Source organism: Hippoglossus stenolepis, chromosome 5 (assembly GCF_022539355.2).
Source record: "Hippoglossus stenolepis isolate QCI-W04-F060 chromosome 5, HSTE1.2, whole genome shotgun sequence".
In the NCBI taxonomy this organism is placed as follows: domain Eukaryota; kingdom Metazoa; phylum Chordata; class Actinopteri; order Pleuronectiformes; family Pleuronectidae; genus Hippoglossus; species Hippoglossus stenolepis.
The window spans coordinates 9,623,483-9,645,861 of record NC_061487.1 but is presented as its reverse complement, the minus strand read 5'-3'; the positions used below and the strand labels follow the sequence as shown (position 1 = coordinate 9,645,861).

Here is a 22,379-nt window from a genome sequence, read left to right as displayed (position 1 = left end):
TAAGCTGCACAAATTATATTTTTTAGTTTTCAGTGTCAGATCTCACATCTACTAACCTTCACCCTTATAACTCACTTTCTTCTCACCTAGAAACATTCACTGACACTATAGTGGCAGCCATGTTGTTTTTTACGCAAACACCTGATCAAAGCCCCGCCCTCAGCAAAGGCTCCGCCCGGTATCCCAGCCAATCTTTTTTCGACAGTTGTTTTTTTTTAATCTTATTAAAACACTGAAACATATTCCCACATTTTTAATGTCCTGCAGCTTACTTGTCAACACTCTATTGAAAATTATGTAATACATTTACAAATAAAATGCTGGCAATAAAGCAATTGGTACCACTGCTATACTGTCTGTATGTGTGCTTCCATAATAAATGTGTTTTGTGTTTTGTGTTTTGTGTTTTGTGTTTATGTTTATGTTTACATATTTGTAAATGGGGCTAAAACGTCTCCATTCTGAGGCTGCTCCCTGGACGTCACATGAAAAACTTTAACAAGCAGAAACTTCAATAATAACCCATGCAAATTGCCCTGGACATCCGTGCTCGCTCTTTCCCGACCCCCCGTCCACATCCCATGTACAGAGGAGCTTAGCCTGGATTACACCACATCAGCCACCGGCCGCAAACGTAAATATTCCATCCTGGCTAAGCTATGATCTTGTCCAGAAAATACTTGGAAAATAAATGTAAATCTTCTTACAGGTCAAAGGGCATGATGAATGTAAAGAGAAAAGGCTGGGGGAGGTATCAGACAACAGCAGCAGTGTCATTCAGAGCCACTGACTTCAGCAGATGTATGTCACATTCACAGCATCAGTAACATGCAGCTGTCAGATCATAATTCCCTAAGCTTCATTTATACACCATTGCAAAGTAAACAATTACAATAGGGAATCACGTATCAGCCATTTTTTCCTTTTTTTTCAGTTCACATGGACTCGTGCGCCATACGACATAATAAAACCTTCCAGGTAGAAAAGCATTTCTTCATGATTTGAATCATCTGATCGCCCTTTATTGCCACCACCGATCATACCAATAGAATGAGTATCAGCTGACAAGAGGCTCAGGTGGGTCAACTTGTTTAAAACTGACTTGCTGGTATGTCAATTAGACATGTCAGAAAGGATTCCAATTAAATATAATTTCAGATGAAGCCTAAAATAAAATGCTTTTTTCATCTTCTCAAACAAAAAGATCATATTACACTGAATATCTTTAAGGTTAAGACAGTAGGTTGGATAAAACTTGACATGTGAAATCATCTGCTTGGATTTAGAACGTTAGATGAGCATTGTAAACAGACATTTATGACTGAGAGAAAATAATCTGCTTATGAATTTAAAAAAAATTATAAATATATTTTTAACATGTAAAGCTCATTAACTCTAAATCATTATACACGGAGGCCTCACAGTTGGTTAAACAAGTCTGTAAATATATAGGCTACATGACTGGTGACTTTCCTACTGGCATTTCATTTTGGAGTCCTCAAAATCTGCATGAACTATGGGAAGGGTGTTTAGGAATCATTAGGACACAAATGTTTATTCCCTTCGGTTATGTGAAAGACTCAGAGGGAGCGGCCCAAACGTGAAGGCGATCATGGCCCCAGGTTGTCTGTGTGCTGGTGAGTCTGCGAGCCATTGCATAAGACCCTTTTCGGACACATGTCCACGTATGCTGTACCGAGGCCAAGGGATTTCTATCCACTCTGTTTAACTCTGTCGTCATTAGTGTGGTATGTGCTTGAATGTTTGTGCTTCTGTCTGTCTACTCATGGGTTAGACAGATATGACACTTAATATATATATATATTTTTTTTTTTTAACAACCATCCAGTGTTTTTATAGGATGGAGAATGTTCCTTGAAGATAACTCAATAATATAAAACTATACCTACTATACCTGCAACCGTGTTTGCATTCGTTACAGCGAAAAAAGCTGTTTTTTTTCAAATCAGTGGTTAAGGTTATAGGTTTAGGCCACAGGTAGGGTTAAGAGTAGATTAAGGTTAGTTTAAGGGTTATGGTTAGGGTAATGTCAGGGTAGGGTAAATTAAGGTTTAGGGGTTAGGGTCACCAGGAAATAAATGCAAGACCTGTGTGTGTGTGTGTGTGTGTGTGTGTGTGTGTGTGTGTGTGTGTGTGTGTGTGTGTGTGTGTGTGTGTGTGTGTGTGTGTGTGTGTGTGTGTGTGTGTGTGTGTGTGTGTGTGCATACGTGCATCTGTGTGCGTGCGTATGTCACCCTAGCCTAATACAGAGCAGGCCAATTAAGGCTGTCATGAGTGCTGCCTTTATCCGTCCCTTCTCCCCTGCCAATCTCTAAAGAGGCCAGGGAAAGAGAGATGGCCACCAGCAATCGACAAGTAAGAGTTACTTAAAGGAGTGTCAGCGGGGATCCGTCAGAGGGGTTTAATATTAAATGAAGGAAAGGCTCGGGTTCTCCCTCCTCTGTGATGGGAGAACATTAGAGCCTCAATTACTGCTGCGACAGATTAGATCAGCAATGTGAGGCCCAAAAACACAATCTCTGTTTCCATTCACCTGTGACTGTCAAAGGTAGGATTTTAATGAGAGACACTCATTCTGCAGCTCTTCATGCAAAACGTCTAACAGACTCGGCTGAAACATGTGGGCCGTATCTGTTACTTTTAATGGCTGACGTATTTAATTCATTAAATGAGATGAATGCAACTGAGCCAAAGCACTGGAGGGGGATCAGTGTGTTTCTATGATGGGGGATTTGGGAGGAACTGGACCCTTCAGAGCTTGATGAAGACATACCGATTGTTTTGCACAGCAGGCCAAACAGAATTATCATGTGTATTGTGATTATTTACAGCACCATACATTATTTATCGGACTCTGCTGCTGTTTGATTTGCACTGGATTCTTAAATTCACCGACTTTACACCATATTATATTTTAACCAAACTACACAGGCGAATGTGGAGCTATAGTCCACTGTGGCTGCAGGGGCGAAGCACAGCTAAATAATTCCTTAAAACACAGACTTTTGTCGTATTCATTCTGTCACAATCTACAAATTGAAACGCAACAAATCTGCTTTGACTCAACGTGTGATTCAGCTGAATGCAAACAGAGTTCAGCGGAGGCCTTTCGAATGAACTTCTATTATTATCATTCATATTTTCATCTAATCTGGTCTAAATCCATGTGCTGACGGCTTACTATGACATCTGGGTCTAAACTGTGGGACACTTCAGAGATCATAAAAGATGCTTTAGTCACATGTTCAGGGGTATTCTCTGCCGTGACGTTTAAAAAAAAAAAAAAAACTAAAGCTACAATCAAGTGATATAATGCACTTATTGCAGGACAATTGTTTTTCCCATAAATTAAATATGTTAATCTTTCCATCATCATTTTATTGTCCCAGACAGTGATGTCTGTATGAATTTACTATGATAAAAATGTTCATATCTTTGATATTCAATGTGCTAAACCCATTTGACTGAAAAGCTACACTAGCACAGGGTAGTATAAAGGTTTCTATTTACCTTTGATTTCAAATATATTACTTAGATATTAAGAAATCGCTACCCATGAATAAACTGGTAGGATATAATCTTTAAGTTTTAACCATTAATTAGTGTTTATTATTTCAGCTATATGTACTATAGACATATCTTACTAATTCATTTTCCAGAATATTTGAATGAAGTAAAATGAAACATGCTGTATAAATTACTTGGTTTCTACTGCAATAAAATTCAATATATACTATATTATACTGCAGCACAGTTTTTCCCCATCATAACACCATGCTGTAACACGGTCCAAACATTTGAACGCCAACAAAGAAGAGACCGTGTTCTTAAGAGGCGGTTAATAACATGATTGATGTGGGTTATGTCTTAACTGGGGGTCAGTGTGCTGCTGGGCGGGTCAGGTTAGCAGCATTGAGAAGGCAGCCCCATGTTTCATGCATGAGGCGGCTGATTTATTGACAGTAAGGAGGACCAGAGAGGAAACGGAGCTCATCAGGGCCAGAGGTGTGGTTGACCAGATCACACTGACCTGCTTCTGTTGGGCTAAAACAAGGGCAGACGGCCGCCACCCACACCTCTCCTTTGGTTAGTGGGAACCAGAACCTAATACTGGAGGGAGCGGCACTAGATGTAATTAACGAGAGAGGGTTCTGGAGCTGAGGAAGAGACACCGCACAGGCCCGTGTCCCCTGACACAGATACTCAACTTGTGTTTTTGCTGAATTTTTAACAGCTTTTAGCGCTGATATGAAAGTTAAACCGTCGGGATTAGATTTACTTATTTTCTTACAGTTTGCACATGGATGCATCAGATCTCGTAAAAGCTTTTTGTTTCTTTTTTAATTTGGTCTCCCTTAGCGCTCCTAATTGTGTGTATTCACTATAATTCAGCCCAATGTTCTTAGCACCATCTTGTCAACCTCCATGGCCCTCTGTCAGCATGTCCTCTAATTCTGCCCTGCTCCCAAACTGACCTGAAGTCTGCACTGAAATCATTATACACTGAACCGGACAGGTACTCACACAAGGAAGTGGTAGAGGAAGCATTTCAATCCAGCGGGTCTCTCTAGGAAGTTGTAAACATCCCCCTGCATGCTAGTATTGATGTACGGGCTCTGGAAATCCTTTGGGTGATGACGCATCCAACTCGAACGAGGGAGAGGTGGTGGGACAGAGGTGGTCGAGGGCAGGCCGTGTATCATCTGCAACGCTGGGTCCTTTGTGTCTGCTCCATTATTCACCGCTGTGGGGTCCAGTTCCAGTGAAACAGGAGAGTAGTGGCTTCTGCCAGGTTCAGGAGCCTGTTCGGCTGTGAGGTCACCGTCCATCTCCTGGTCGAAGCTGAGGCTGTTGCTGGCGTATCCATTGGGACTGCAACTTATGAAGGAGGTCCCCATCCTGCTGCCATAGTCGCGCTGCACGTGGCATGTCATGTGGAAGGAGTGCGCGCGTCTTTCCCCCATGTTGCCAGTTTGGGGATGGTCAAGGGAGGCTTGAGAGTCCTGGGCGGTTGTGGAGGTTCTGACCAAGGTCCTAGGAAGAAGGGTAGAGCCCCGCAGGATTAGACATCGAGCTCGGCATGGCCAGCTACCCGCTGCAGACACGAGCTCTCACTGCTGAGCTGCATGTGTGTCCATACCTGCCGTGAAAGAGGTGAAATGAGTCAAGGCGAGAATGACAACAAGCCTCCCCATCTAACAGTGACAATTTATCATTGGCTATAAAAAACACACGACGTAGACACAAAGTTTGCTGAACCACCATATAAATCATTACCTAGTAGGTTTTGTTTCCATCATTGTTGTTTGTTTGCTAGTTAGCAGGATTAAGCAAAAACACCTGAACCCATTTCCATGAAAATTCTGTGGAGGGGTGGGACATGGCCCAAGGAAGCTGTCGTTACATTTTTGGAGCGGATCTAAATAAATGGGCGAATCCAGGAATAGATATTTTACTTTCTTTGCAGTGTTTTTTTCCGCAGAATGAATTCAGTCTATGGTCGTAGCTGCGGTATAAAGATCGCTCTCACGTTCAATAGATTCCAAGTAATTTCAAGTTTTTTCAAGTGTGAGAGAGAACTGCATTGCATGCCAGTTGCAGGTACATGCACAACTTCAGCTGTCTGCGCTGACAGTAAAAACTTTATGAACAATTCCGTAAGTGAGCATGCAGCAACTAGCGGCACAGATAGGAGTGCACTCAGGTATGCAATTCAAAAATGGAGCAAAACACCATGTTAGAGATCTTTTAGGTTATTATGAGAAGTTTAAAAAGATTGTTGGTTCATTATGAAACTGTTGTGGGACAGGTTACAATTCTAGTTGTGTTGTGTTTTCACACTGCATTTTTTTTCAAGATTATTTTTACAGTAAAAAGTATTTCCAAAGCAAAAAGAAATTGAAAGTTTTGACATAGTCACTGTTACTGGAAATGTTTGACTCTTTATTAAACGAGGTAAATGCAGAAAATGAAAACATTTGTACTCTGCGGCTTGTCCATAAACATCTGGGACAATGCAGAAAAAATAAAACTTACATCACAACTGTCACCAGATTAGAATCTGACTAATACTAAAGATGGTTCCCTCAGCATTATACTTTTGAAATGATCCTCTACATGGATCAGTGACCTGTTGTTCTCTGCGCTCAGATGCCAATTAAGGCTTTTTCATTGTGTAACAGTCCTACTTCTAGTGTGTGCAGCACCACTGTGTGTTTTTGAAGCTATATCTGCCATATCCTTGTGAGTAAGAAATCATAATGACAGTCTATGAACTTCTGCAAATTGTATGGGCTATTACACTGTGACCTGTGAACATAATAAAAACAGCTACAACTACATAATATTCCCAGAACAGAATCATGCGTGAGTTAATGTGGCAGCGACAGGTCAGCAACACAAGTCCATTTCCACCCGAGGATTGCTACATCCTGTTACATCGTCCCTGATGGATGTCAAAACCTGCCTGATGTCAGTCCCATCCAGGGAAGGTAAAGCGAATGCACAGCAGCCACTCTGACAATATTCAAAGAAATATAATCCAGTATATGTTTACCAGCCTATAGCAAATAGCTACATGTGACATGGCAGAAGCTTCATCAAGTACATCAAATTTGATGGATTAAAGCCATGGGTAGTTGCATACATGAAATTAATAAATGTTTTGGAGTTTGTCTTTTATTCACCCCTTTTCATTACCTCAGGAGGTTATGTTTTCATGCCTGCCCATTTGTTTGTTGGTGAACCTGTTGCTGTAATTGTAAGTATAACTGCGCAAAAATTACTGAATAGATTTCCATCCTCAGGAACCCATTAAATTGTGGTGTGGATCCAGGATTTTATCTCTCTTTAACATTGTGTTTTTCAACATTTACATTGATTTCACAGAGGGAAAATTCATGGATCTTGATTTTAAAAAAGTCTGACATGTTTAGGGTAGGGTGGGATATTCATGAGTGTGCACAATTTGGTGTAGTTCCAAATAAAAATACAGATGTAGAAAATTTCAATCATAAGGTGACTGCAAGTTAATTAGTGCCCTTCTAGTTTCACTTATTATTATTATTATCATTGTTGTTGTTATTGTCATTGTTGTTGATGTTGTTTTTGTTATTTACAGTCAGAGCATAAAGTCAAGCACAGTATTAAAGGATTGTCTGTGAGTTCAGCTGATTAGTTCACTTATTATAGATATACCTCCTAAGACAGAATACAGTAGAATCAGGTAGTTTACTGTGCAAATGGTGCAAATCAGGAACACATCCTTAAATAGTCTATGTAATATAAACTAGTCTGGGCAGAAGGACAGTTTTAAATGTCAGGTTCACCCTCCTTAATTCCTTTGGGACTGACAGTATGTTTTATTAATAAGTGTATCAATGGTAAGCATGTTGCTCCCTGTGCCAGGTAGAGTGATGGATGTGAAAGATGGCCGGATGTCACCTAAATGGATCGGGAAAAAGGTCATCATGGGACAAGAGAGGAGGACTCCTTGTAGGCAGCAGGCGCCCCCGTTCGTGTCTGTCCTCAGCTGTGCGGAAACTGATGACAGCAGCCACATGCAACGCTGTCTCCCTGAAGATAGAGTTTCTAGCTGTAAAGCTGCTCACACAATGAAGTGTCACCCATGCACAGGCTGCTGCACTGCAGGGGGCAGGACTCTACGGTTACAGGATTGTGTGACTTTCCGTTCAACTGAACCGACCTCCTCAGCACCATGGCACACGAATTACGTGACAGCATCTGGGTTTTATATAAATTAACAACATCTGACTTCTTTTTCCAGAACTTAACTGAGTGAAATCAGTCCCCCAAAACCCAAAAGCAAGCCCAGGTTAGAGTCTGTTTAATGAAGCTGCATCATCAAGCAAATGTTGAGTCAATATTTGCATCGATGAAGCGCTTCTGTTCCAGGCGGAGACCTCAGAGAATCACACAACAAACGCAAATGTCAAACATCTTACCTTTAACTCCAGATGCGCATCTCAAGTTGTCATCGGCGGTAAACACACAATGTACAATAATCCCTGAGGCCAGGCAACAAGTTCCTCTTACTTCTTATCTTTCTATGAGAACATTTACAGTCATAAATAAACTTGCGTTATCTCCCAGCGCTAGAAAACACAGGTAACGTGGAGAGAGCAGCTGTGGCAGCAGCCTGCAGATCCTGAGTCTGTGAGGAGCATCGCTGCCCGGGCCAGGACACGTGATGCGTTCAGGACGCGTGGAAAAGTGGATGGATGGATGGATGGATGGATGGATGGATGGATGGATGGATGGATTGACGGATGGATAGATGGATAGATATAATTTGTATTTCAATGTTATTTAAAGATATGTCGCAATGTGTGTATATTTCTTCCAACAGGCCATCGTTATGATGAACACTGCTTGCTGCATTTTATAAATCAATACAAATGCTGCAAGCTGATAATAATATAATATACATAGTCTATATATATATGTAGATATTTATATCATAAAATGTTCATATCCATCACCTGTATGCATATATATCCTGTATTTATTTCTTTTAGTTATTTGCTCTCTTTTTTTGGGTTCACCTGTATGTCTATGTGTTAGAGCATTGCTAAGATGGAGTCAAATTCCTTGTATATGTACACATACCGTTAACTCTGATTCAGTCTATCATTCTGAATATGATGTATAATGTATGATAAATGAAATGTGATAAAAAATGGGAATTATTTCTATGCCACATCCCAATTATTTAGGTTATTGGATATTTACTTTGCATAAAAAAAGGCAAACAAATTTGGTCATTAAAAAAAGTATATTGGGTAGATCAAAGAATTATTATGGATCCAGGGAGTGTGCATTTTAGGACAGATATTACTTTATATTAAAGTATATATTATATGTGACAAAACTTTTGGATCTTATATTATATTAGAAATAAAGTTGTGTTTAGTCATTGATAGACACCTGGAGCCAAGTCAAAGGCTAAAGGTCAAAGGCCCAGGGCCCCCGAACAGGTTAATCCAGCTGTTCACCTTGGCATTGTTTTTCTTCTTACTGTGTCTGAACATGTGTAATATTACAACAAGGGCCGCATGGGTGTGTAACCAAAGAAAATTGTATATGTGTCTATTAGTGTATTTGACAAGAGTAAACAATAGTTATTACCCTTATTAAAAACATGCTGGCAAGTTTTTGTAGAAGATGGCTGCTGGCCAACCACAACACAAAAACACAAACGACAAACTTCTCGGCCATGCAAACTTACCCCACATGCAGACTCTTCTCTTTTATTCAATAGGCTCAGTTCATGCCATTTTTTAAAATATCTACCCACAAGTCCAACATTCCCTCTGCTTCTCCTCATGTAGTGAACTCGAGTAGTGAACAATCAGTAGAATAACATCGCAAAAAACGTCAACTTCCAACTGTGTTCAAACCGGTTTCAACTGAAAACAAGACCTTGCTTATACCTCTCTGTTACATTACTGTGGGTGTGTTTCCATGTGGCAGGCTGTCGCCACAGGGCACTGTTTGTTTGCATTGTTAAAGTGATATTTTACGAGGGTACCCAAACGCACCACATGTGTCTAACCCTCAGCAGCTGGCGGGCAGAGAGAAGCTGGTCACACGTGGATGGAGAGAATTCACCACTGGACATACAGAGTGATAAGGGATTGCTGCCATTCATTCTTCAACAAATATTTTTTATTATATGTTTTTGATTAACGTATTCAGCCTGAATGATATCCAATCATGTATCAGGAGGTTGGATTAACCTCCACTCACAGGACTCCCTCTGTTAATTTTATTATAGTAGTTCATCTATAATATGAAGGAACAGAAAATTATTTTTGCAACAAATTTTGATAACATTTGAATCTTTATATTTGGAAAAATGGCAACACAAAAAAAATCAGTTGAAAGTGACTATTCATTTTCGACCTTTAGACTGAAAATCAATCAACTATTACAGTAAAATAACTGTATTGATCATAAAATAGTTGCCTATCATTTCTCTGATGGGATAATAGAACTTAACTTATAGAAAATAATAAATCCAATAAAACAAAATAATAATAACAACGTTTTATTAATCATATAAACGAAATAGATAATATACACCTCTATACCCTAAGACTGTTCATGTCTTGTCACAACAATATAGAGGAGCTATATAAAGACCCAAATGACTGGAGTCAACTTGAGGGTTTGGGGGCCCCTGGAGATCGGGGGCCCCTGGAGATCTGTGCAGTTTCCCCCTTTTCTCTGTTGCTAATCCATGAGCTGTATCTCCACAAGTTTTTTTTACCTGTAGGAGGCGCTAAACACACACACACTCTAAATTAAACCCTTCGCTTTCTCTGTGTTTGTCCCCTCTCTGGTGCCGTAGTCATTGGGGAAACATGGCTTCTCACAGTAGTAAAGTGTTCCTGTGCTTAGGTCGAGCTCATGTCCGTGGACCTGGACTCCAGGGAGCTCTGAACAGAGTCACGTACTCTACGGCTGCGTCTGTAAACACTGCTGCTGGAAAAAGAGGTGAGTTGTACTGTCGCTACACACGGAGGCTGACGCTAATTCACAGGCTACATGCTAAGCTACCTGGAGGAGGTGCTGTCAGGCTGTCACCAAGGTCTGTTCAGCTGCCTGCTGTCCTCTGTACCATGTACTCACACACTTTGATGAGTCGGTTCCATGGCAGGAAAAATAACTGTAGCGACCAGTCTCCTGCATGTTTCCACTGGTCCATCATGACATCATCTGGCTGAACTCCACACAGTGAACTGATCACCAAAATAAAGATTGAATTAACCAGGATGAGATCAAATCTGCTTTCTTTTAAATTTAGAGTTCTATATAAAGTAGTATTTTCAACATCAACTGTGTGTGTGTGTGTGTGTGTGTGTGTGTGTGTGTGTGTGTGTGTGCGAGAGAGAGAGAGAGAAATGTCCATTGCAAGTTTTAAAGCTCAATGTGGCATGAACTTGTCTGTTGTGTCTATAGTTAGACAATAAATGCTGATTAAAAAGCTTACAAATTACGTTTAGTTGCACTTATATGCCACTTACATGTAGCACTTGTAGTTTGGCTTTTATGAAGTAAATTGTACTTACTTGATTCCTGCTGTTCTGGGTGTGTACCCTCATGGTTGAATGCACTTATTGGAAGTCGCTTTGGATAAATTGTGTGAAAAAGACTTAATGACATAAGACTAGACAAGTTATTTTCCAGCTCCAATTTACCATATACATCACATCAATGAGCTTAGAAAAGCCAACATTACTTCAAACTGTAAAATACACCTGTCATATGCAACAAGCTTACTCTGTGATTGAGTGAGTGTATTGTTGTAAATACAAATAATTACAAATAGAATGAATACATTAGAAATAAGGTGTGTTACTGTTACTGCATTTACTTTGGACTTTTTCACAGTAATGAAACTGAGTGTGTGGCTAAACTTGAAATATAATTGTAGGTCCTCCTGACAGAGGTGGTAGAGGACCCTTTATCAGAAAACCCAGGAGAGAAGTAAGTGTCTGTTTTTCAAGAATGCATGTTTGACATATTTAGCGAGGTGCATTTATTTTTTATAGTGTATCATCATAGACGGAGGTCCTTCAATGTGCTTTACAGGAAAAAAGCATAAAAGTACAGATCAAAACCATAGAAAACATTATAAATGGTAAAACGTTAAACATTTGAAATGTATGTAGTTAATATTTGGAAATTAAATATGAAATTGAATGACATCACTTGGCTAGATGATTATAATATTAGTATTAGTATCATATGATGAATAAAGTTGTCATGAGGCTTATCTCTGTAATCTGTGCTGTGGGGCATCAGGCGGGGGAGCCCAGGACAGAGAAGATGTCGGTGGATCAGGACTGGACTGCAGTTTATCCTTCAGCTACGCCCTTCAGATCCAACACTGTCCCCCTGCCTGTGAGGATGGGCTACCCCGTGAAGAGAGGCGTTCCTCCAGAGAAGAAAGGCAACCTGGAGCTCATCAAGGTCAGCCATCTTAACTTTACACCAGACCGCAGGGTGAGGGTAAATGGCGGACAGACAGGGGAGGTTGCAGTTTTAGAAATTAAAGAAGAAACAAGAAATACAGGTGATTACTTACTCAGACCACAATACATTTAAATACACCAATTTGATTGATAAATAAGGACATATGCTTATGTGTTAAACATTGAATGAAGCTCTCAGGCTATTTGCACATTGTTCAAAGTGATTGAGATCTTCTGTAAACAAAATACATACAGTTGACTGTGGGCTGTATCTGCAGCTGCTCTCAGACTCAAACTCAAATCTGGACATTTTCCTGAAATTTTTCCAGAGAGGCTGTGTGTGAGAATGCAAATGTCTGAGACATTTTCCAGAACTTTTTATGCCAGCCCCCTAATAAAATATCAGTAAACTGTCAGATTGAGCCCCTGTGAGAGTACAGCAGGAAAATGACAGGAAAATTCACACGGAGCGAGTCGGCCTGTTGATGTTTGTAAAACGCAACGGTTGCGAAACTGCCAAAAAAAAGAAATAATTATCTCTATATGTAGAAAACACAATCAAATTTGAAATACACCAGGAGTATGAGAAGTTTTTGGTGGTATGTGTTGATGCTGATGGTTGAGTTGCTGTAAACAAGAAAACATGTGATTGTCACAGATAAATTCACAGATGAATTTATACGCAATGTCCTGCATCCATGCTCTACCCAGGCACCATCCCGCACCTGAATGTTCCGACATTTTCTTGTTGTTGTGAACGCATCCGACCCAAACAATGTCCCACTGCTTTTCAGCCCATGTCTGAAAACGGCTTATGTCAAATATCTGTGTATCTTAGCATTTACCTACTTGTATTCACTATGTCCAGCTGAGTTAAAGTAACAGGCCGGTGGCTCCTGTAGCTGAGCACTTTTTCCCCGTGCTGCATGGCTCTGATGGCCCTGTTTCTGTGCCCGGATTACTGAGCTGCTGTGTCCAGACACCAGCTGCTCCATCTGGACTTGAGCCACTTGCCGATCCACTACTTTCACCGGCCACAGCTGGAACTCTGCCGTGCAGTGTGACACCATTGATATCATTCTCTCGCTCTGCTACGAAGGGCCACACTGCTGCTCATCCCCACATCTATTTTGTCACATTAATCTGTGTTATGTTTTAAGTCATACATTATAGATGTTAAGCCCGTAGTGTGAGCTATGTGAAGTATATCTCAATGTTGGTATAGAATGTATTATATAACTGTGTTATATAATATCCTTTACTAAAAAGATGAAAAAGATACATTTTGTTGTCCACTTTGTTTCCCAAGCCACTGAAAAGCAGTTCATTTTTAAACTCAACATTTAGACCATAGCAAGACCATTTTCTTATGCTTTCTAAAATTGATTCTAAGATTTTAAAATGTCTTAATATTTGAGTTTTTATGACGTGAATAGTTTTGCATTTGAACATCCACAAAACCTCTTGCTCGTATTCCCTTTCAGATACCGAACTTTCTGCATTTGACACCAGCGGCCATCAAGAAACATTGTGAAGCTCTGAAACGTGAGTTGTTCATTTAACTGTATTGAGAAAATCCATTTCTTCATTTGTGGCACTGGTCAGAAGCAATTATAATATATTATAGCAAATGTATAAGCTTAATAAACATGTGTCAAACTGTCTCTCTGTCTTCAGCATTCTGTACCGAGTGGCCGTCGGCCTTGGACACAGACGCCAAATGTGACGAGCACTTCCCTGTTAAGATGGAAAGCACAGACTACTTGTCGGCTGGTCTGACGGTTAGAAACCCTGCAGCTCGCATTGTTCATCTCAAAGTGAGTTTTTTTTTTTTTTTATTTGCTGTTTGTTTGTACACCATCTATTTTAACTTTTAATTTATTTCTCAAGGGTATTGGATTTATACAGGGTTTTGTAAATATAGAGGAAGCCCAGTATGGAGAAACCAGACATGTAAAATGAGATTAGAGATTTACAGGCATGTATAATCACCATCTGACATCATGTCCCTGTTACTTATCTAGAGAGACGCTCATTGTCCATTGACCTTAAACCTTAGAAATAATGCCATGATGACAAGAGATTAGTCGGAGAGAATTATTTTACATATAAGCATGTACTGAGACTTTGTTGTTGTAATGGTTGTAGCACTTAGTTTAAGGAATTTTCTTCTTTTTTTTTCCCAACTTGATATTTTCACAGAAAGATGAAACCAAACATTTGAACTTTGACACATTTGTTGAGACATTTTTAATATTCCTCTTAATCCCCCACCCCCCCCCTAATCCATAGAGATGCAATCTTCCCCACAGACCATAGCCATGCATGTAAACACATAGGAACATGTTACAACCCCACAGTCTGCTGGAAAAAGATGCATTCTTAAGTACCGTCAAAGAATTCAGTCAAGGTCATCAAATACACATCAGTTAAAAACATGGTGTTGTCCTTATTTCTTTTGTATTATAAAGGGCAGAACAAAACAATTTCCGTAGTGGCTGAAAAGTCCCGTTTCCAGCAAACACATCTGCTTTTCAGTTTTATTTTTATTCTATGTTGCTTATAAGTTTTTCCATTTGTGAATTTGAATTCTGTTTTTGTTTCTTGGATCTGGCTACATATTTACATGAATTAATCGAAAATGTGTAATTTGTATCATTAATCAGCAGCCATCTGCTCCGCTGACACTCTGCCTTAGATTATATCAGTAAGGTAGGAACTATTCAGACATTAATCCTCATGGATTAGACAGAAAGATAGATTGGAGTCTGGAGAGTAAATCTGACACAGTTCAATAAGCGGATCATTTTAATAAAAATTGATTGTTTCCTTTGGTTGTTATGATCATTGATTTAGATGAGGTGTCAGGTTTGATCCAGAAAAAACACAGCAGACTTTAGCTCTACTGTGTCTCCACTGCTACACTACAACCTTTGTGTTGCTAGAGCACAAAGCTTAGAGGACAGAAAACATGCACAAATGTACATTGTATTACCTACAAAAGCATTTTGTTGCATTTTATACATTATATAAGTCAAAGCCATTAAAAACAATGTAATCATGGAATAATCTGTTTTCCATCTATGGCCTCTGCAAGGGGCTTACGGGTTGTTCTGGGCCACAGCATGGATGCTGTGATTTCATGTGCAATAAGTATGTTAGTCATACTTTGTAGATATAGTTGTGTCACAGTGCAAAGTTTTTGGTAAAATTTTAGTTGTGGCTCTATTTTCATTATTGATATAATATAGAAGCAATGTGGAAATTAGATGATGATTATTGAATAAAATATCCATCAAGGAAATTTGAGATAACAAGCACATTTTGAAAGGGCACCTCACCAGTCGTTAAAAATATAAAATACATTTTATTGATTGTGTATATAAGAGATACTGTGAGATACAGCCAAAAGGGACAGTTCAGAATTAAATCACTTCTGCATGAATCTCGTCTCATGTTATTTTTGACATCCTGATAATGTGTCCATCCCGAAGACTGTTGCCTTTATAATCAGATTATAATTCTCATGTCATTTCCTTCACAGGTAAAGATGTCCAGTTTGAATCTTGACGACCACGCACGCAAGAAAATGCTCAAACTTGTTGGGAAGAGATACTGCAAAGCCTCTGAGGTGCTCACCATCACAACTGACAGGTAAACATTGCTTCCTTCAATATAAAGTTCATTAAAGAGCCTGAGCGATCCTGGATTTCTGTGGGATATGCAGTTAAAAATATCTATTGATGTTTTGGCCTTGATCTTTACATGATATACAAAAAGTTTTCCTAAAGGCACATATCCGACAATAAGTTCATGTGATGGCTCAATATCAACAGATACAATCCTTCAATATATCGAGCAGGCCCTAGTTCAAAACACTAAATCATGAAGTGAAAAAAATTATACTTATGTCTTCTCTTGTCTTTTCCTCCCCCTCTCTCTGTCAGCTGTCCACTGAGGAAACAGAATTTGGAATATGCCACGTACCTGCTGACTGTCCTTTACCACGAGTCGTGGGTGAGTAGGAAAGATTTGGCCATTTTTTCTCTCTGTACGTTTCTGTACTGACTGAACATCGAGCAGACACATCAGTTACCGGGGAGGGAAAAATCAGACCCTCTCTAAACCTGCAGCAGTTGCCCGAGTCATTAAGTGTAAACAAAGTGCTGGTTTAGTCTAAATGTGGGACTATTTGATCCAGACCATTTAAAGATCCATCTTCAGCCCCTTCCTTACTCCTAACCAGATGTACCAGGGGTTAGCTGTGCCTGTTCTCTTTCGTCACAGGTCTCCTGTGACTGTGGCCTTTTCCTCAGCCTCCCCTTTTCTTTACTGACCTTTCATCGTCTTTCAACAAGTATCCATTCATTTAAAAGTCAATTGCTCCCTGGCTTTACTTGTACTGATGACCCACTGTCACGTTCCTTTAGTGTACCCTCTTGAGGAGATCATGTGCAGGATAATGGCCGATCTCATGATCTCATACACTGCAGCATGAGTTTTGTGATGTATCATGTATTGTAATTAATCAATGTGGCCCAGCATGGTGGCAGAAAGTGTTCTTGAACAAGACACTGTACCCCCAATTGCCCCCGAGTGAATGTGACTTGTAGCGTAAGAACTGTGGTCGATTTAAAAAGACAAAAAAAGCACTATATATATGCAGTCCATTTATTGTGGAGATTTTGTTATGGACAAGCTGTAATTTCACAAGGTAGAGTTGGCGTTAGTGCTAGTTTTTTTTTTTTTCTTTAAATGGCATTCTATTAACATTTTACATTTTACTTTGACATTTGCTTCCTGCTGGTGCCATGGCACTACCTTTTACCAGGGGAACTCTTGTCCATCTTGCTCTGAGATCTGAAGAGCCCATTAGAGCGGTATCAAGCGTTGAATGGGCAAAAGGATGGCAAACAGCAGCATAGTCCAGTTGGCATTTCCCCACAGATGAGGAGAAAATAGCCTCCCTATCAGGTGTTGACCCCGATACTCATTTACATCAGGCCGAATATCCCACCGAGAAGAAATCAAACCAGAGAAGTCTGCCGCCAGGTCATTAGCCTGGGCACTGATCGCATAATTTTGCAGCCAGCCACATAAAAGAAAATGACTCTACCCAGATTACATAGAGTGCAACCTCTGTCTTTAGTGTTTCCAGTCATGGCTTAGTCACATTTAAAGAGAATCTTTCAACTGGTAAAGGTGTCCGAGCCAGGAGGCAGAACACTGTCCGCTGCCCTTTTGGACACACAATGGAAGGCACAGTGCTTGTCCAGCAGGCTTGTGGAAGCTGTGAGAGTGGCGTAGCGTTCAGGTTGTAACGCTAGCCCACAAAGAGTCCAATTGTTTGCAGTCACTGAGGTGATTTTATCTCCCCACTCAGGGAGATGGACCTTCCCTGATAAATCCAGTGTGTTCTAATCCAGGCCAGCGTTGGGGCTGACTGCTCAAAAGGTGCCTCCAACATGCACAAACATTCACCACTAGAGGCACTGCATCTGCTGTCGTGGCCAACACCTGTCCTGTTAACCGTTATCTGGCGGGCATGTGAAGTCAATCAAGAATTTGTCTCTTGGCCCGTTATCAGATGTCTTTAGGCTAAAATACTTCGTGATGCAAGCATTTCCCTCTCAAAATTAAATGCTTTAACCACTGATCCTTCGCACAAGAAATGTTTTGATCTAAAACTATACTCAGTTTTCATTATTTCAAAGGAAGCCACTGATCTATTACCAAGCGCTTCACTCACTCGGATCCAGACAGGATGTTATGCGGATCAGATACAGTATGTATAGCGGTAATGATGGTCATTAACCTCAAACACCTGGAGAGCAGCAGAGCTCGGGCTCAGCCTCTGCCCTGCTTTAAGCTGCTGCACAATGGAGCCCGTTGTTCTCCAGGGAATGTGATGTTAGCAAGACAAGCAGCGGACAGACCACTACATATGGAGAAATAGTATCTCTGTGAGAGGAGCATCAAAGAAGAGGTGGGCCGCGACCAAGGACCATCTGTTGCCATACATTGTTCCCAACTAGAGGTCTGGCCTTAGCCTCAAACATTAATGTCTGGACTTTTTACAGAGTTGGCCTTTCACTTATAAAGAACGCAGCAGGTGACTGTCGGGGTCAGACGTGTTCACAACAACAGGAGAATGTCCGTAACATTCAGGCAAAGGTCTGAATGAATGAATCTAGTTAGAACATACAAGAGGCAGAACACGGCATGACAGCATATCAGCACCATCATCAGCACTTATCACCGAAAGCTCTGGAATCTCGTCTTTCCAAATTGACATCTTCATCTGCGTCTTCTGTGTATGGCACCTCATTTCCATCCCGTGATGTTTCTATTCATTTAGCTGTTTTTTAAGTTTTGTGTCTGTAGCATGTTAGAAACGTCATCAATGTGTCCACACACTCGCAGTGAATCCTCCAGACAATATCCTGCTGTGTTTTTTCACATGGGCTCACTGACATTCTCCAGGGTTTTTACTAGGGGGCTGGCAGGAAAAACTCAGAAAAACACAAACAGCCCCTCCAGATAATTTGTGGAGACTATTCTGAGTTCAGTGCATGTCTGCTACAGATGACACTGTTTTCACTCAAGTTGGGTAGATTGTCTATCTGCATGTAAAAGGTAAACGATTGTCTGTTTTTGTCATTCTCCAGAAAACAGAAGCCTGGGAGGCTGAGAAGACTGTGGCAGACATGGAGCAATACAGCTGGGAGGACAGCCAGTCCCAGAAGAATATCTTGGATACGCTAGTCCGCATGAAGGTGGCCGGGGAAGGAGAGGGCGAGGAGGTGCGAGAGCAGCTGCTGGGAAGAAGAGAGGTGCAGGAGTATAAGGACTCGGTCGAGAGGCTGAAGAATGAAGGAGACAGCGAGATCACCATGCTTCAGTACAAAGATGCCGTCAAGAAAGTATTCAACCTGTGATGCAGATTTATCTAAGAGTGAATTTACATGGAAACAGTAACCAAGGGCAACAGGAACCTGTGACAGGATCAACCAAAAACATTTTAGACTCCATCATCTACCTGCAACACAAAGATGACAGTAGATGATTACTATTTCATTATACATCAGGATATTTCAGCCTCATGTCTCGACTGAACTGTCAAATCATGTGAAGGATGCTGTCCGTCTTATAAAAATAAATGTGATAATGCTATTGTTGATGATTGTTCTGTGAAGTTCATGTGGAAGGTGGGTGAAGCTTTAGCCCCAGTCCGTCACTTTGTGGCCCAACTTCAGCCAAACTTCAGGAGCGGGACCCCGAGTGAAAGGATGCTTTCAGCAGCATGCTGTTAAAAAGTGCCGCGCCCTTCTTAAAGAGCGATGGTCTGCAGTCCGTACCCTTCTAGGTCGGGAGAAACCCAATGCACTGAGATGTGCTCAGCGGCAAGAGGGTTAACCACAGAAGGCCAAGAGGCAAAAACTCAACCCCACAAAGAACATCAAGTCACTGACGATCCGAACAACACTTTGAATTGTAGCAGGGTTTTTTCTGCCTGGAAGTGCCCTCGGTTTAGTCAACTGGCAAATGTCCTCGAGGGTTTGGCATCATGAGCAGTTGAAACTCACTGAAGTGCATCGAAATATAGGTCAGCCAAATGTACATCATATCATCTTGCCTAAGGCGAATTGCTGTGGTAGAATGCATCGGCTGAATTTGCGTCACTCGGTTAAAAGTGAAACCAAAGATCATGACAACTATGTCTTCGGTAATCTAAGCCATAAACTACCTGCCAGTTCAGTTTAAATACACAGTATTAGCCTCACTGCGTCAACTTACAGAAACTACATTTTCATCTCTATCGGCTTAAAATAAAGCTTTCATTGTTTTTTTAAATAATCAAGTAGGCAAAAACTAAAATGTAACTTATATAGAATGTCTTTGTCCTGGATTTATTCGTTTAACACTTTACCGTAAACGAAACGGTAATGTCAGTTCTCTCTCAGGAACTCTCTCTGACCAGCACGTACTTAATCAGACGCATGGAGCCTCTCCTCCCTCTCCATGACGTCCGATAGCGCCCCATCCTCCTCCTGTGAGCCCTCCAGCTCACCACCAGCAGGATGGAGCAGCAGCAGCTCAGCAGCACTGTGACGCAGATGGCCACCGCGACCAGTAAGGTGCTAGCAGCTACGTGCCACCCAGGTCCCAACTCCTCCAAAGTGTCCTCTGCGCTGACTCCCTGGCCTCCATCACCGCCTGCAGTGTGGTTCCTCCCCAGGGGGCCCTTGGTGTCATTGGGGTATTGCTTGCTGCTCTCTGTGTTGCCCACAAGGCCTGTGGTGGTTGGAGGGCTGGTCGCTGGCCGAGAGGAAGTGGTGGTGTGAAGCTGGATAAGGGCGGATGTAGAGGGCTGCGCAGTAGTGGGGAAAAAGATAGAAGTCGTCTCAGGATTTAGGGTGGCATCTGTCATGGATGGAGGAGGTGCAGTAAAGCTGGGTGCAGGAGAATTGGTGGAGGTGGTTGGTGCTGTTTGTGCATGGCTCTGCTGGTCTGTTATAAGAGCAGGTGAAGTGGAGGACAGTGTGGTGGTTGTTGTTGGAACTACTGTAGCCTGACTGGTGCTCCGCAGGGTGGTGGCGGTGGTGGTGGTGAGCCCTCTACGTGCTGTGGTGGGCCGTGTACCAGTCGGTGCAGACGTCAGAGGCAGGGCAGCGGGCGGGGGCGGATGTATGAACTGGCGTTTGTCTGAGGGCAGGGGCTCAGAGACGTTGGCTCGACTGTAGTGGTGCGGCAACACACGCACATTGGAGGTGAAGTACTTTCCAAACACCAACAGGTCAGGATCCACCCCTGAGACATGAAGAGGTTTTTATTTAGACACACTAGCTTTTTGAAACATGTCTAATATTTTCATTATGAAAATGAATCCATGTAACCCTCCTAAAAATGTAGTTATATACTTAAACAAATGTTAAAACAACGAGTAGTTTTAGTGGATCAAGTATTCAGACCATCCTCTTTAAAACGTAGCAATGTAGCACTCAAAAATACTAGTTAAAATCTTGCATAACTAAAAGTATTTGTAGAAAAATGTACTCTGAAGTAGCAGAGGTAAATGTATATGCATGCGCACAGTAATTGACCACTAGTGTTGCACCAGTATATTATTACTTTGTGTGTAGTAGTTAAAACATTTTTTAAAATATATTTTATATTAACTTCCTTAATGTTCTTGTTTCTATTAATATTGTATTCATTGGTCTCTAAAGCTGAGTATTTAACTCTTAACCTTTTAATTCAAGTTTTGTCAACCACCTGTAAAGCACTCTGAATTGCATTTGATTTGTTTGTTTGATCGATTATATATTGTAGGATTGTTGCTGATGCTTTTGAGAGTTAATTGCTGTACTTGGTAAAGTGGTAATATTTGACAGCATGAGCACATGTTTTGTGTGAAACAAATGGAATCTTCAAAGTAAGAAATAACTGTAGCTCCTACATAATTAGAGCAAAATAAAAAAGTAACGTTTTTTAATCTGATATCACGTGGAATGGATATGAAGTGGCAGAAAATGGGAAGTTGCCTACAAGTAGTTCAAAGTAGTTCTTAAGTTCCCCATTAAATGTACTACTTACTTTCTGCTACTGCTGGTCTACAGGTTGTTTTAAGAGTCTTTACAGGCACCAGGTTTAGTCCCATGCATACAGGGTGAAATGATCTAAAATATACTGAGGCTGTATAAACGGATACATTTGAATATAGGCCGCTGAACAAACTCACCTTTAGTGACATTGTACAGAACAACGTTGCCCCTGTGGCTCAGGATGCAGCTCTCCAGCGTGGGACAGTGCAGGTGGAAGCAGTTCACGTTTTCTTGAGAAGTATCATAGTGGAAAATGGCCAGATTGCAGGAAACTGTGGGAGGACAGATGCTCATCACGATGGGGAGAGGGTGTGGAGGATCAATACCGTTACAAAATGAAGGAAAAAGGGGGAAATGATACCAATGTTATACTCACAGTTTCTGGTGAGGCAGCAGGTGCGGCTGCATTTGAGCGCCGTCTCCTCCTGGTAGTGCTTCAGCAGCTGCGCTCCTCTGCGCTGAGACTCCTCGATGTCGATGAAAATACCCGGGAAGCGTCGGATCCAGCAGTTCTTATAATAAGACGTCGGCGAGCACCTCGACTCCGTGTGGCACACCACACTCAGAACCGTCAGCAAGCCCCATGCGACGTTCATTGCGCGCGATGTGAGTCACAGCATGTTAGAGGACAGTGTGAGCAGGGCATCGACATGTTTGGGAGGCTGGTTAGCTCGCTGTGTGAAAGTGGAGCCAGTGTGGTCTGGTGTTACTGGGACCAGTTCCTCATACAGGTGAGTCACAGTTAGGCACCTGG

General features: G+C 41.3%; 3 protein-coding genes across 4 annotated transcripts in view; 1 reads left to right on the top strand and 2 right to left on the bottom strand.

The window, feature by feature from the left end:
* The window catches only part of kcnq1.2 (potassium voltage-gated channel, KQT-like subfamily, member 1.2), a 176,158-nt gene extending 167,978 nt beyond the window's left edge, over nt 1–8,180 (bottom strand). For both annotated transcript variants that reach the window (XM_035156458.2, XM_035156461.2), the window contains exons 1-2: nt 7,986–8,180; nt 4,546–5,161 (exon numbers count right to left, since the gene is read on the bottom strand). In XM_035156458.2, the coding sequence (XP_035012349.1) occupies nt 4,546–4,985 (440 nt within the window). In that variant the 5' untranslated portion in view covers nt 4,986–5,161; nt 7,986–8,180. The remainder of the gene's footprint in view (nt 1–4,545; nt 5,162–7,985) is intronic.
* Nucleotides 8,181–10,382: 2,202 nt separating this feature from the next.
* mrps35 (mitochondrial ribosomal protein S35) lies at nt 10,383–19,198 on the top strand. Its single transcript, XM_035156501.1, has 8 exons — nt 10,383–10,539; nt 11,480–11,532; nt 11,851–12,018; nt 13,505–13,565; nt 13,698–13,837; nt 15,565–15,674; nt 15,968–16,037; nt 18,689–19,198. The coding sequence occupies exons 1-8, from the start codon at nt 10,407–10,409 to the stop codon at nt 18,956–18,958; spliced, it is 1,005 nt and encodes a 334-aa protein (XP_035012392.1). The 5' UTR covers nt 10,383–10,406; the 3' UTR covers nt 18,959–19,198.
* On the bottom strand, nt 19,192–22,379 carry LOC118109395 (MANSC domain-containing protein 4-like). The gene is made up of 3 exons (XM_035156495.2): nt 22,002–22,379; nt 21,763–21,897; nt 19,192–20,831 (listed from the first exon to the last, which is right to left on the bottom strand). The coding sequence occupies exons 1-3, from the start codon at nt 22,219–22,221 to the stop codon at nt 19,981–19,983; spliced, it is 1,206 nt and encodes a 401-aa protein (XP_035012386.2). The 5' UTR covers nt 22,222–22,379; the 3' UTR covers nt 19,192–19,980.